The sequence below is a fragment of the Lactuca virosa genome, chromosome 6, assembly GCF_052849685.1.
Source record: "Lactuca virosa cultivar CGN04683 chromosome 6, Lactuca_virosa_CGN04683_v6, whole genome shotgun sequence".
Taxonomy (NCBI): Eukaryota; Viridiplantae; Streptophyta; class Magnoliopsida; order Asterales; family Asteraceae; genus Lactuca; species Lactuca virosa.
The window spans coordinates 209492498-209504999 of record NC_136431.1 but is presented as its reverse complement, the minus strand read 5'-3'; the positions used below and the strand labels follow the sequence as shown (position 1 = coordinate 209504999).

Genomic DNA, 12502 nt, shown 5'->3' with positions numbered 1-12502 from the left:
CTCAAGAAATCGTGCACTAATGTGTGAGTGTGAGGGCTAGATGATTTCAATGAGTGTTCAAGTTTCTCTCAAGTTATTCCAAGTGTATTTGGTGTTGTGTGAACCATTTAAGGTGTCACACTTGGGGCACTAGGCACTCAAGCTTCATGAAGACATTCTACATCAAAGAGGTATGTATTCTATCTTGTTATATTTATTATTTTGTATGCTAGATTAGGATAATACCTTGGATGTTCAAAATTGTATGTATAATAGAGAAAACATAGATCCAAGGTATTTAGGGTTGCATGTACACTTAGGAGTGTTAGAATGCTCATAACCCAACAGTTTTCCCTATCTTGTTCATAGAAGGTGATTTCTTTGTCGTTTGTTATCGACGTGTTTTTTCGGGGTCTTTCGTCTCTTTCCGTCTTGGATACTTTAGTGTGTCTCTTTGCTGCGGAGTAAGAAGTTCCACATATGTCATATCCTCTAGAAATAACGATGATTACCTAGGCGTCTTAAGGAAGGGATCTTGGTTTTTTCCAGGATCTTCGTAAAATATTGCTCTTTTTCCTTGGATCTTTCTTTTATTCTTCATAGGATTTCTTAAAGATATCCTTTGCTCAGGTGATAGCTAATGTCTTTCGTGGGGGCTATATAGTCCTTAGTGTTGTGGCCAAAATCTTCATGATATGCGCACCACTTAGATTTGTCCTTCCAGCTGCTTGATTTCTCTCCTTTCCTTGGCCACCTGGCTTTGTCGCCAAGATCTTGCATAGCGAAGATCAGACCTAAACATCCACAAAAAAGCAATAATCAGTGATTTTGGGAAATTCGTCTTCCTCCCCTTCATCGTCAAGGGCATTAACCCTATGATTATTAGGTTTGGAGGATGGTTTTGATTTATAGGATCTTTGGGCCAAGGATTCGACCTTCCTATTAGAGTTATCATAGGAATTTAGCGTGTTGGCCCTATTTTATATTTCTTTGTCTTCTTCTAATCTGATGAATCTCACTGCTCTACTTCTAAATTCATCCATTCGCTTGTATGGAGTCATCACAAGATCTTCGTAGAATGGAGAATCCTTATTCAGGCCCAATTTGAAGGCTTCTATGACAGTGGACATGTCAATGTTTGGCATGTTCAATGCTTCCCTACCAAACCTGCTTACAAATTCCCTAAGGGATTCTTTAGGATCCTGGACCACTCGATAAAGATCACTAGTGATCCTTTCGAATATCCTGCTACAAGAAAAATAATTATTGAAAAGATTAACTAAGTGATTAAAAGAAGTAATAGAGTAAGGAAGAACATTAAGAAGCCATTTCAAGGATGATCCTGTAAGAGTCGAGCCAAAACCCTTGCATAAACAGGCTTCTTTTAAGTGTGATGGAATGGGGATGATTTCCATTCTTTCTCTATATTGTGTTATGTGTTCCTCAGGATCCGTGGTTCCATTGTAAGGCTTCATGCTGGGAATTTGGAAGCGCTTTGGGACTTCAGTGTCAGTTATCAAGGGAATAAATCTTGAGATCCTATGACTGGTGGGGGATACTTTTGATATAGGTTGAACCGCCCCTGGTACGCTCGAGATCATCTTTCATGGTTGCTGAAGTTCTTTGGCCATGACTAGACTTATTCATGCATCAAGATTCACATATTAGTATTAAAAGTGTTACTTTCAAATAAGTTACTAGTATTTTTGTTATTAGGGGTATTGAAAGTTTCGTCAAGATCCTGGATTACAGGAGTTCGGCTGTTTGGGATTGCGCCCCCGGTTGGGGTAGCAACAGATGTTGGAGCTGTAGTCTTTGGACATTTCCCTAAGGATCCTATGTTATCCAAATTCAGGATCTTGGGTTTCAAGATAGAGGGTGTCGCCTCTTGGGGTTTACGGATCTCTGCCCTTACCCTTTCCACCTCTGGAGCCCTGTTATGTTCTCTTCCTGTTGTTGAGTCACCTGCTGCGTCAACCTCTTCATCATGGAGAAGAGTTCATTGTTAGAGATCAAAGCAAGAGGATCTTGGGGCCCAATAGATCTTGGATTCCCATGGCTAATAATTGCATAAGTTCTCTTCTTCGATGCATCAAAGTTTTTCCTTTTACCAGGGGGTCCACTAGGAGGTGGTGGAATATTTTTCAAAGAAATAGGAGGAATAGATGAAGAAGATAGGGTTGGTTGTGTAGAGATGATTTTCGAGGATTATGAACACCACAGCCACACGGTGGGTGCCAATTTTTTTTAGTCAAAAATCAATCAAGTGAAAATTAACCAAATTGTATAAGACGTTGTGGTGTTGTAGCTATTATGAGTATCGAATTGAGATCAAAATGACATGAGTGGTTTACAAGGAAAGCCCTTGATCCTTGGTAGGATATCTGACATATAACCTTGGGAGGTGATAATGATCACCTCCCTTGTTTGATTTTATTGATTTGAATGCAAGTTACAGATATGAGTACCAATACAAGTGTTTTAGTGGCTCTAGGTGTGTGTAGTGTGAATTATACATGTGTATTTATAGTCTAATCTAAATAACTAGAAGTCTGATATTCCCGGGATCCTCTTGAATAAGTATTTGCACGTTGCTTTGACTTGCTATTTTTGGGTCATAAGCCAGTTCAAAATAATTATTCGGAATAGATGAATCTTTTGTTGACCATTTATGCACAAACAAAGAATTAACAAGAAAATTAGTCGTTAATCTTGTTAGGAAATAATGATATTAATCAGGATCATGGTGTATGTTTCGGGATCCTTAAAATCGTTTAAGATTCGGGATCCTAGATAGGGTTCAGGATCTTGACCTGTAACAGTTTCTTTGGTTCAAAATCTTCTCTAGCCCTAGAAATCACCACACCACAAGGCAGTCCCTTGTGGAACGAACCTGAACCTAATTTTTCATTATCCCTAAAACCACCACCATCCTCACCTTCCCACAACCCATACAAAAAATACTCACCAACACCCTCAGTTAAATCTGAGAACATCGAATTGTCTGATTCAGATTCTAAAAAATCAGCCATGATTGGAACAGGAGACGATCAGGAGAAAACTCTCAGAGAATGGCAACACAAGAGGTTACACAACATCCTCTATGTATCATTTTTCCAGAAGCTCGTAACTTCGAATTGAAGTATGGAATAATCCATCTCCTCCCCATTTTCTAACTCCTTGAGAACGAAGACCCGCAAAATTTTCTCAAGGAGTTCCATGTTGTCTGCTCTGGGGTGAAGCCACATGCTATTACAGAAGACCAGAACAAGTTAAGGGAATTCCCTTTTTTAGTCTATGATGCAGCAAAAGAATGGATATATGATCTCCCTTCTGGATCTATTACCACATGGAACGAGCTGCAAAATGTTTTCTGGAAAAATATTTCCCAGAGCAAAAGTTTCAAATCTTCACAGGGAAATACTCGGAATAAAGCAAGGAAAAAGAAATGCTCTTCACACCTACTGGGAGCGCTTCAAGAAGTTACTGGTTTGATGCCCGCAACACCGGGTAAGTGATAATCAGCTTTACCAGTGCTTTTGTGAAGGCTTAACACCTATGGAGAGGTGACTGATCAATGCTTCGAGCGAAGGTTCACTTTCAGATATGACGCCAACTGAAATCTGGGCATTAATAGAAAATTTGGCGATCGAATCAAAACATTCTTCAAATTATGAAGAATGGTACCCAGGTCATCCAAGAGGAGTAAAAGAGATCATCATTGCTCACCTTGAGCCTCCGATTTCAGAATTAAAAAAAACGGAGTTGTTACTGAAAAAAGAAAAAGTAACTGCGAAGAAACAGTGTGGAATATGCCTAAAGACCGAAGATCCAACTGATATGTGTCCACTACTGCAAGAGGATGTTGCTCCAGTAAAAGTTGTCGGAGGATACCAGCAACAGAAAAAATTTAATCAGCCTCTAAATTATTATCAGAATAATATTTATCAGCAAAAACATCAATTTCAGCATCCTCCTGGTTTCCAGTAGCAAAATTATTTGCAAAATCAACATCAAGATTTCCATATCAGCAACAACAAAATTATCTGAATCAGAATTTCCAGCAGCCTTCAAATCAGCAATCTGGCAGCTCCAGTGTGGCATTGGAAGATATTGTTAAAAGCTTAGACACCAGCACTCGCGCGTTCCAGAACAAAACCAGAGCGAGCATAAAAAATATGGAATAATAGGTGTCTCAACTCGCCACTTCTATGGCTCGGCTGGAATCTCAGGGAAAGTTACTATAGCAAACTTAAAATAAACGGAAACATAATGTGAGCGCGATTTCTTTGAGGAGTGGGAAGAGTTATTAAGGCCTAAGCAGATCTGAACCAGAAGAGGAGGCTGAAAAATAATCTGAAGAAGTGTTGGGTGAAAAAGGAGTTGAAAGAGATGAAGATAAAGAAACTCCCAAGCAACTTAATCTAGTTCTGAAAGAGTACAAGTCGATGCTGCCATTCTCGTCTAGACTGAGGAGCACAAAACGCAAGCGAGGGGACGAGAAGATCATGGACACCTTTTGGAAGGTGGAGGTAAATATCCCACTTTTAGATGTTATTAAACAAGTTCCTTGTTATGCTAAATTTTTAAAAGACGTATGTGTTTCTAAGAAAAAGCTGAAAATAAACGAAACAATAAAAGTTGGCGAAAACATTTCTGTGATTTTGTAAAAAGGTTTGCCCCCAAAGTGCAAGAATCTGAGAATTTTCTCGATTCCTTGTAAATAGGGAAACCTTACTTTTCCATAAGCCATGATAGACTTAGGTGTTTCAGTCAATGTCCTCTCACTTTCTATTTTTGAAAAGTTAAAATTGGGATCTTTAGAAAAGACCAGGACCATCATTTAGTTTGATGATCACTCAACGGTACATCCAAAAAGTGTATTGGAGGATGTTCTTGTCCAAGTGAATGAATTAACTTTTCCCGCTGATTTTTACATCTTGGACATGGGCGATGAGGACATTTTTTGTAAAAACCCACTCATTTTAGGAAGGTCATTCATAAAAACTGGAAAAAAAAAACTAAAATTGATATTTTTAATGGCACACTTTCAATGGAGTTTGATGGGGATATTGTGAATTTTAAAATAAATGAAGATGAAACTCCTTCTGATAATATTTATGTTAATTTTCTGGGTACCGGCGGTTCTTTGTCTGAGGATTGCTGTGAGTTTTCTGATGATTTTATGCAAGATTTATTTTTAGACATGAAATTATCTGATGATGCATCAAAGGAGTTGAAACGAAGTAAGCTTGGGGAGGTGAAGGAATATATGATTTCTGATAAAGGTGTTGATACGAAGCTGACAGAAAAAGACAAGCTTAGGGACATGAAGTTGGTTGTTGTTCAAAAGATCAGAAAAAAGAAAACAAACCCAAAAAGTTGAAAATGAGAAATGTTGGGGAAGAGGAGGTGGTTGATGAGAAGAAGACCAGAAAATAAAAAAAGAATCAAAATCTGGAAATAGAGCCTTCTGATAAAAATCTGAAGTTTTTTAAAGTTGTTGAGTAAGTACCAAATCCACCAATTATGTCACATCTAAAGGGATCTGGAGTAAGAAAGAAAAGAGTTGAGCAATAGAAAAGTCCTGTAAATCCAAATTCAATGCACTTTTCAGTTTGGACCTTGGGGGTGTTAATGTTTTGCAAAATTGGTCCCTAGGGGCAAGCATTGCCAACTTCAGGAAAGTTGGAGTACGTGGATGTACTACTGCATGCTGGATCGTGGGTTCAGTCTACGTACGTTAGGCGTATGTGGAGTACGCATGGCGTACGAGAAGGATAAAGAAACCCTAATTTTAGGGTTTTTACCCTATATAAGCCATATGATAGCCTCATTTAACCTTCTTTAACCATCCTCTATATCTTCAAAACCCTAATTTCGTCCCTTAGCCTTGTGTGGTGCCTTTGAGCTCTTGTGAATCATTTTTGGTGTGTTTTGTGCATCTTGGAGAGGAAGGAGAAGATTGAAGACTCAACCCTTGGAGAGGAGCTTAGAGATCCAGCTTTAGCATCTTCATTTCGTGGCTTTTGAGGTATAAATTTCATAGCATGCTAACTCATTTCATAGATCTACTCCTTGGCTTGTTTGGCTATTTTGGTCGCTTTTGGTTGGTGCTTGTGAACTAAGGTCGTTTATACAGTTATCCTTGTAGATCTAGGCATATTAAGGGTTCCTTAAGTATAAAGATGCAAACTTTATGATGATTTTGGACTCATGCATGTCATAAGTCATTTGTTAATCTCTTTTGAGATCTAGAACCCCATTAAGCCATGCATGCATGTAAAGTTGCAACATTTACGTGATAAGTCATCATTTGGGTTAAGATCTGAGAAGTATGGGCTAGGGGCTGAATGGATTAAGCACTTTTGATGAGGGTTGGCCAACTGGGGAGTACGTTGGGTGTACAAGCTGGTATGTTGCACGTAATAGCCCCAGATCATGTACGCTAAGCGTACGAGCTGAGTACGCCCAACATACTCAGCAGATGGGCTTCGGAAGTTTGGGCTTCTCGGCTTGGGTCATGTTTGGACTCTAGATGTTTTTGGCCTTGTTGGGCCATCAGAATTCTATTTTGGGTTGATGCTATTTTGTTAGACCTTTTGATTGAAGGCACATGAAGGGATTTGGGCCCAATTTGGAAAATTGGACCATATTTAGACTTTGGATTATTATTTTGGAATTTGGGCTTTTTGGAAAGTTGGATTGGGCCTTGGCCTTGGGCCAAGTTGGGTAAAGGGTAAAAAGGTCTTTTACCCTAGTTTGGACTCTTAGTGTGATTCGGGATCCAATTATTAATTGGATGATATTTTGTGATTATAGCGCGGGGATTTTAGCGGCCCAGCAGTCAGAGATTTATCTGTGAGATTCAGTAGTCTGAAGTGAGTTTCCTCATTGCGTTTAGCGGGTCGAAGACACCAATGTCGGCCCATGGTTTATATGTTAGGGTGCTAGATGTCTGCGTGACTCTTTGTAACAAACCGTTATTTCAAACCTATGTAATAATGTAGGTCAATTTGTATTTCTTTTTAAAATAATAAAGAGAAATTTTAGCATACTGTGTATATTTACATAATTGACCCTCAAAAATAAATTATTAAACAATCTCGATTAGGATGAACCAAGTGATAGAGATTGTAACAAGGTTTTCAAAAACATAAAGAACACTAAAATCCGAGTTATAATAAAGAAGTTATGACCAATCGAAGATCCGCGACAAAACCGGCAAAACACTGCTCAGTGTAAAAACTGAATTTTCAATAAAAGGCTTTTTAGCCTTAACAATCTAAATGAAAGTTATAGTTTATGTTAAACCGAGAACTTTCATAAAAAGAACGTCAAAATCTGACTTCATATGAGGAAGTTACGATTTTTCTAAGTTTTCAGTATAGTAGTGTACAGCTAAAAACTCGAAATAAAGATCGAGTGATTTTTAGCCGACACAACCTAAACGAGAATTGAAGGTCTCGTCAATAGTAGTACAACGGTAAAAAGACAAACAAAAACGGACGTCGGATGAAGAAGTTATGAATTTTTAACGGATTTCCTATCTCGGTCTGTTACAAATAATAAAATTAAAAATAAATCAAAATCAGCCGACGAAGTCTAAACGAAAGTCTAGAGTATAATTTTACCTACGCGTGCATATAAAGAACGTCGAAAACGGAGCTCGTATGTGAAAGTTATGATTTCGCAAGTTTTTGGCACAAAAATCAAGAAATATTGAAAACCGGGAAATTTCGCAAGGCTGACCTTCGGCCACGTCACCTCGCATGCGAGGCCTCCATGTGTCATCGTCTGGTTGGACCGCAGTTCACCGTGTCGCATTCTGATTGGACCACAGCCGAGGTCCACTAAGCAGCCGACACCCTCGCATGAGACACCCCTCGGACACCCCCTCGGACACATGCCCTCTTCCCATTGGACCGAAGTCCGGTCCAGTCCGAAGCCACCACCTGCGAGCCACCTATCCGAAGCAGCCTCCTTCCTTCGCCACCTGTCCGAACACGCGTCAGTCTCGCATAGCTTTGGATCCGAGGCTCCGGCCTAAATAAGGCATGCGAGGGCTTCCGAGAAATTCACATATTTCACCCCAAAATTCACCTTTCTTCACACTTTCTACCCCCACAAGCATATTTACAATCCCTAAATCCCCGGTATCCTATTTCAAACCCTAATCAAGCCTCGAAGCACTGCGATTCCCGAGAAGTTAACCTCTCTCCAGTCGAAACTTTGCCCGATTTGAGCCGGTTTTTCGTCAAATAAACTCCTTTCCGGGAAACGAAACGCTGCCCAAATCACCATCTAACAAGTGAGTTCATACCCCCGTATTTTCATAATTTCTACTGTTTTAAGGGGGGGAATACAAGCATAACACAAGAACTTTGTGTTATAAAATCATGATTTCAAATCATAATAAAACGACATTAAATCATCAAAAATACTCAAAACATTAAACTCTTTTATAAACTTATATTTTTCCCCAAAATTCATATTTGTATATATATATATATATATATATATATATATATATATATATATATATATATATATATATATATATATATAAGATTTAAAAGGCTTAGGACTGATAACTCATTCTGGGTCCTTTTCCTTGTTTGGATGTGGGCTTATAGTATCGGTTATTTGTCTGAGTGTCGTTTAAATTTTACTTATATATTAAATTGTATATGTATATAAATATAAAAGTTATTTCATCAATTCAAATACCTTTGTAACATGTTGAGCAAGGGATTACATGCAAAAATAGGTAAATACAGATTCAGAAAGTACATATAAATTATAATAGGTATAATTTATGATACATAGAACAATAATTCATGATTCAAGCATACTAGAATACATTTTTTTACAAGAAACAAGAGTTTTGACTCAGAACAAATCAAGGCTTTACACTTGTCAAATACATGTTCGGAATACTAATTCAAGAACATACTGTCAATCATTTATTACAGAATGATTGGGTTTTCATGACTAATATACATGTAACGTTTATATGCTTTTTATGAGACATTCAATTTAGGTTGTTTAATTCATTTTAGACAACCAAGGTAAAGTCTTGACATTGTAACCAGAATCTCCAGCCCGGGGATCGAAACAAGTTGTGTGTAGATCTATATCGGGATTGACAACCCCGCACTCAGGCTTCTAGCTACAGTCAGGCATACACGCCAATGAGTGGCAATTGTTATCAACAGTTTAAACGCCCACAAAGTGTTTGTTTCAGGCCATCCATCACAGTATGGTTATAATAACTCATTAAAAAGATACTAACAATACGTTAATGTATAAACAACTAAACGAAAGTACACCTTCAGAGTACCAGTTTACATAATACACACTACAATGGTTCAATACATTTTTCAATAACAGCTGGTGGAGCCAGGCACACTCTCAGTTACAAGTTTTTCATAAAGGAATACAAATACAAAACATTGATACAAAGAGAACGGTTTTATGGAAATAAAACTACTTTTCATAGACAACAGAAAATATAGGATTTTCTGGAACAGTTTACATATACAAGATACAGAGATACTCTTTTAAACATAAACATTTATGCACTCACTCAACTTTATGTTGATACTCTCTTTTCAAATTACTTGTATTCTCAGGGAAATAATACACAGGTACTCCCCGAGCTTTTTGAGAAGATGGAGCTATGTTGAGTCATATCTTCTTTTGTATAACTATTTTGGTTCAATATACAATGATTGAACACATGTAAATACTTATACTTTTTAAATACAATGGTTGTTTGTACTTTGATTACTATGATGCATGTGTTGTGATACTACAATTGAAGTCCTCCACCCCCGGACGTTTCCGCCGTCTGGTTTGGGGGTGTGACACACTTGCATGTGTTATGTGATCGTATGCTTATCGGGCAAGGCCCGATGCCAGGCGAGGCCTGATGAGTATATTGTATTCTAGTTATCTGTATGTGTTTTATGCTTACCGGGCAAGGCCCGATGTCGGGCGGGGCTCGATGACTATATGGTATGCTATTGTCTTTGTGATTATCGCATATTTTCATATGATTAAATGTCTATATGTTTATTATGTGTACTAGGCGGGGCCTAATGAATGACAGATCTGTAATCCGAGCGGGGCTCAATGTTGGACGGGGTCCGAGACCGAATGGGACTCGATGTCGGGCGATGCCCGATGCGGGACGGGGGACTAGTATGTGTTTATTATGAATGGTATGTGGTAGTTTGGGGAACTCACTAAGCTTTCTGCGTACGGTTTTTAGTTTATGTTTTCAGGTACTCCTGGTTTAAAGGTGAAGAGCCCGAGATGATTGCAGTGCACACACCACCGTTTTCCGCATCTTGTGATTTACTATGATATTTATGATGTATTTATACACTTTGTTCCACCTTAGATTCCATGATGTTGTCTTTGGAATTACCCTTTTATTAAATTAAAAATGAAATTTTTGGCCTTAATTTTGGGACGTTACAAGTCCCATCCACACCAATCTGGTTGGACAAAGTCGAGCCAACGACATTAAAAATTGGCGGATTTCCGGGAGGCAACCGGATGCATAGTTTATTTTTCTGCATTCAATAAAGAGATGGTCGCAGTTCCAAGCAAGCTTGGGGAAATCATAGGATCTTCAAAGTTGCTGAAATTCAGATTTTTCACCAACATAATCGTCAAAATCAGCAATTTTTGCAAACTTATCGGGTACATTTTTTCCTAGCTGCAACTTTTTGTATGCTTTATTGAGTTATTCATTCCTCTCTGAGCATTGAGGACAATGCATCACTTTAATCTTGAGGAGAGGGTTAGTGTGAAAATTTACAGTTTTGTAAAAAGAATAAAAATTTTCAGTTTTTCAATTTTCCTTTTTGCATTTTATTTTCTGCATTGCATTTGCATTAAAAAATCTGGAAAAATTGAAAAAAATATTTTATGTTTATGTTTTTATTTTTCTACATTTAAAAAAAACCAAAAAGATTTTTTTTTGTTTTTAGTTTATATATCTCGCATACATATAAATAAAATTGAAAATTTCGAAAAAAAATTACATGAGATGAGGAAATTCTTTACATTCGATAGCTCTGTAAAGATGGAAAATAAAGACCGAAGCGACCGGATCAATTATGGTAAGTTCAGCAACAGTTCTCATAACTAGGGGTTGCAAAACACCATGAGACAAGACACTGATTGTAAAAAATAAAAAGAATTATATACAGAAACACTGCGTGAGCTGGGATAAAACAAGTTCATAACTAATTGCTTTTGAATGTTTAACAAGAACCTTGCTTTAAAAGTCTGAACCCACATAACACGGACCTATTTGTTGACACACGTTACCTTCACGGTAACCAAGAGCCTTATATCAGATCCACGCAGTCAAAAAGAAAAGAAGGGTACAACTGTCATATCAGAATACCCAAGTCAAAGTTCAAGCACATAATTGCAGAAATCTCACGAAATTTAAAAAGACGATTGAAGAACTCAAAGCCGAAGGCAAAAATACAAAGAATCATGTTCAATCAATTCAGAGGTTGCCTCAAAGTCAAATCTAGCGTGAATGAAGAACTATAAGATATGATATTTTTTGCTTTCAGAAAAGTGAAAGCATATGAGTCGGGCCCCAACGGGTGGGACCACTGCTTTAGCGAAAGTGGATTTGACGTGACGAGTTCTTAATGATAATTCGATCTTGGTTCTTAATTATTTATTCTTAAGAACATAAAATTTTGAAACATGTTATCCACGCGAGCAAGGCTAATTAAGGTATAAAGTTTAAATAAAAGTTATAGTTGGTTTATTGGTTGGCATCATCGAGCTTCTTCCTAACTTTGGGAATCTGTGAAAGATGGAAGGTATTGTGATGATCGTCTAGGTTGTGATTTCATTGGAGCTTCCCTCGATGTAAGGTTTGATTATGTCAAAAAAAAAGAGTGAAGTGTTTTTAGTTTCAAGTTATTTAGTTTTTATTCTAAGTTCTTTTTATGTCATCTATGTCTTTCCATTTCAATTATCATGTTTAATATTTTTATCACTTGAGGGCAAGTAAGGTTCAAGCTTGGAGATATTTGGGAGATGCCACTTTATGCATCTTTTAGGATAGATTTATTAACATTTTTCAGCATATTTTATGTTATTTCGTGTGCATTGGCTAAAATAATGTTAAGCTCGTGTCATTTGTTAGAATTCCTGTACTGCTCATGTTTTGATGTTATTTTCAGATAATTCGAGTGGAGCGGTACTTTGGGAGCACCTTTGGATGCTTTTGATGGAGTATTGGCGCTAAATGGAGCTTGGAACTTATAAAGGATGCTGCTGGCAGCTTGACCCCTTGTCAGTATTTTGGCCATATCTCATGACTCGTAACTCCGATTGACAAGATTCAAGATGTTCCAAAAACTAGAAAACATTTTGCACGACTTTCGTGTTTCTGAAAAAGTATAAAAACAAAAAAATTAGATCGAATTTTCCATACAAATTTGATCGTGTTAGGTGTTCGAAGTTTCACATTCATCAA

General features: G+C 37.6%; 1 protein-coding gene across 1 annotated transcript; it reads right to left on the bottom strand.

Moving 5' to 3' along the window:
- Positions 1-959: 959 nt before the first annotated feature.
- Positions 960-1454, bottom strand: LOC145122261 (uncharacterized). Its single transcript, XM_079057890.1, has one exon. The coding sequence runs from the start codon at positions 1452-1454 to the stop codon at positions 960-962; it is 495 nt and encodes a 164-aa protein (XP_078914016.1).
- Between the last annotated feature and the right edge of the window lie 11048 nt (positions 1455-12502).

What these genes read in the sequence shown, in the direction of transcription:
- LOC145122261 (XM_079057890.1), bottom strand. Translation starts at nt 1,454, where the DNA reads ATGAAGCCTTACAATGGAACCACGGATCCTGAGGAACACATAACACAA.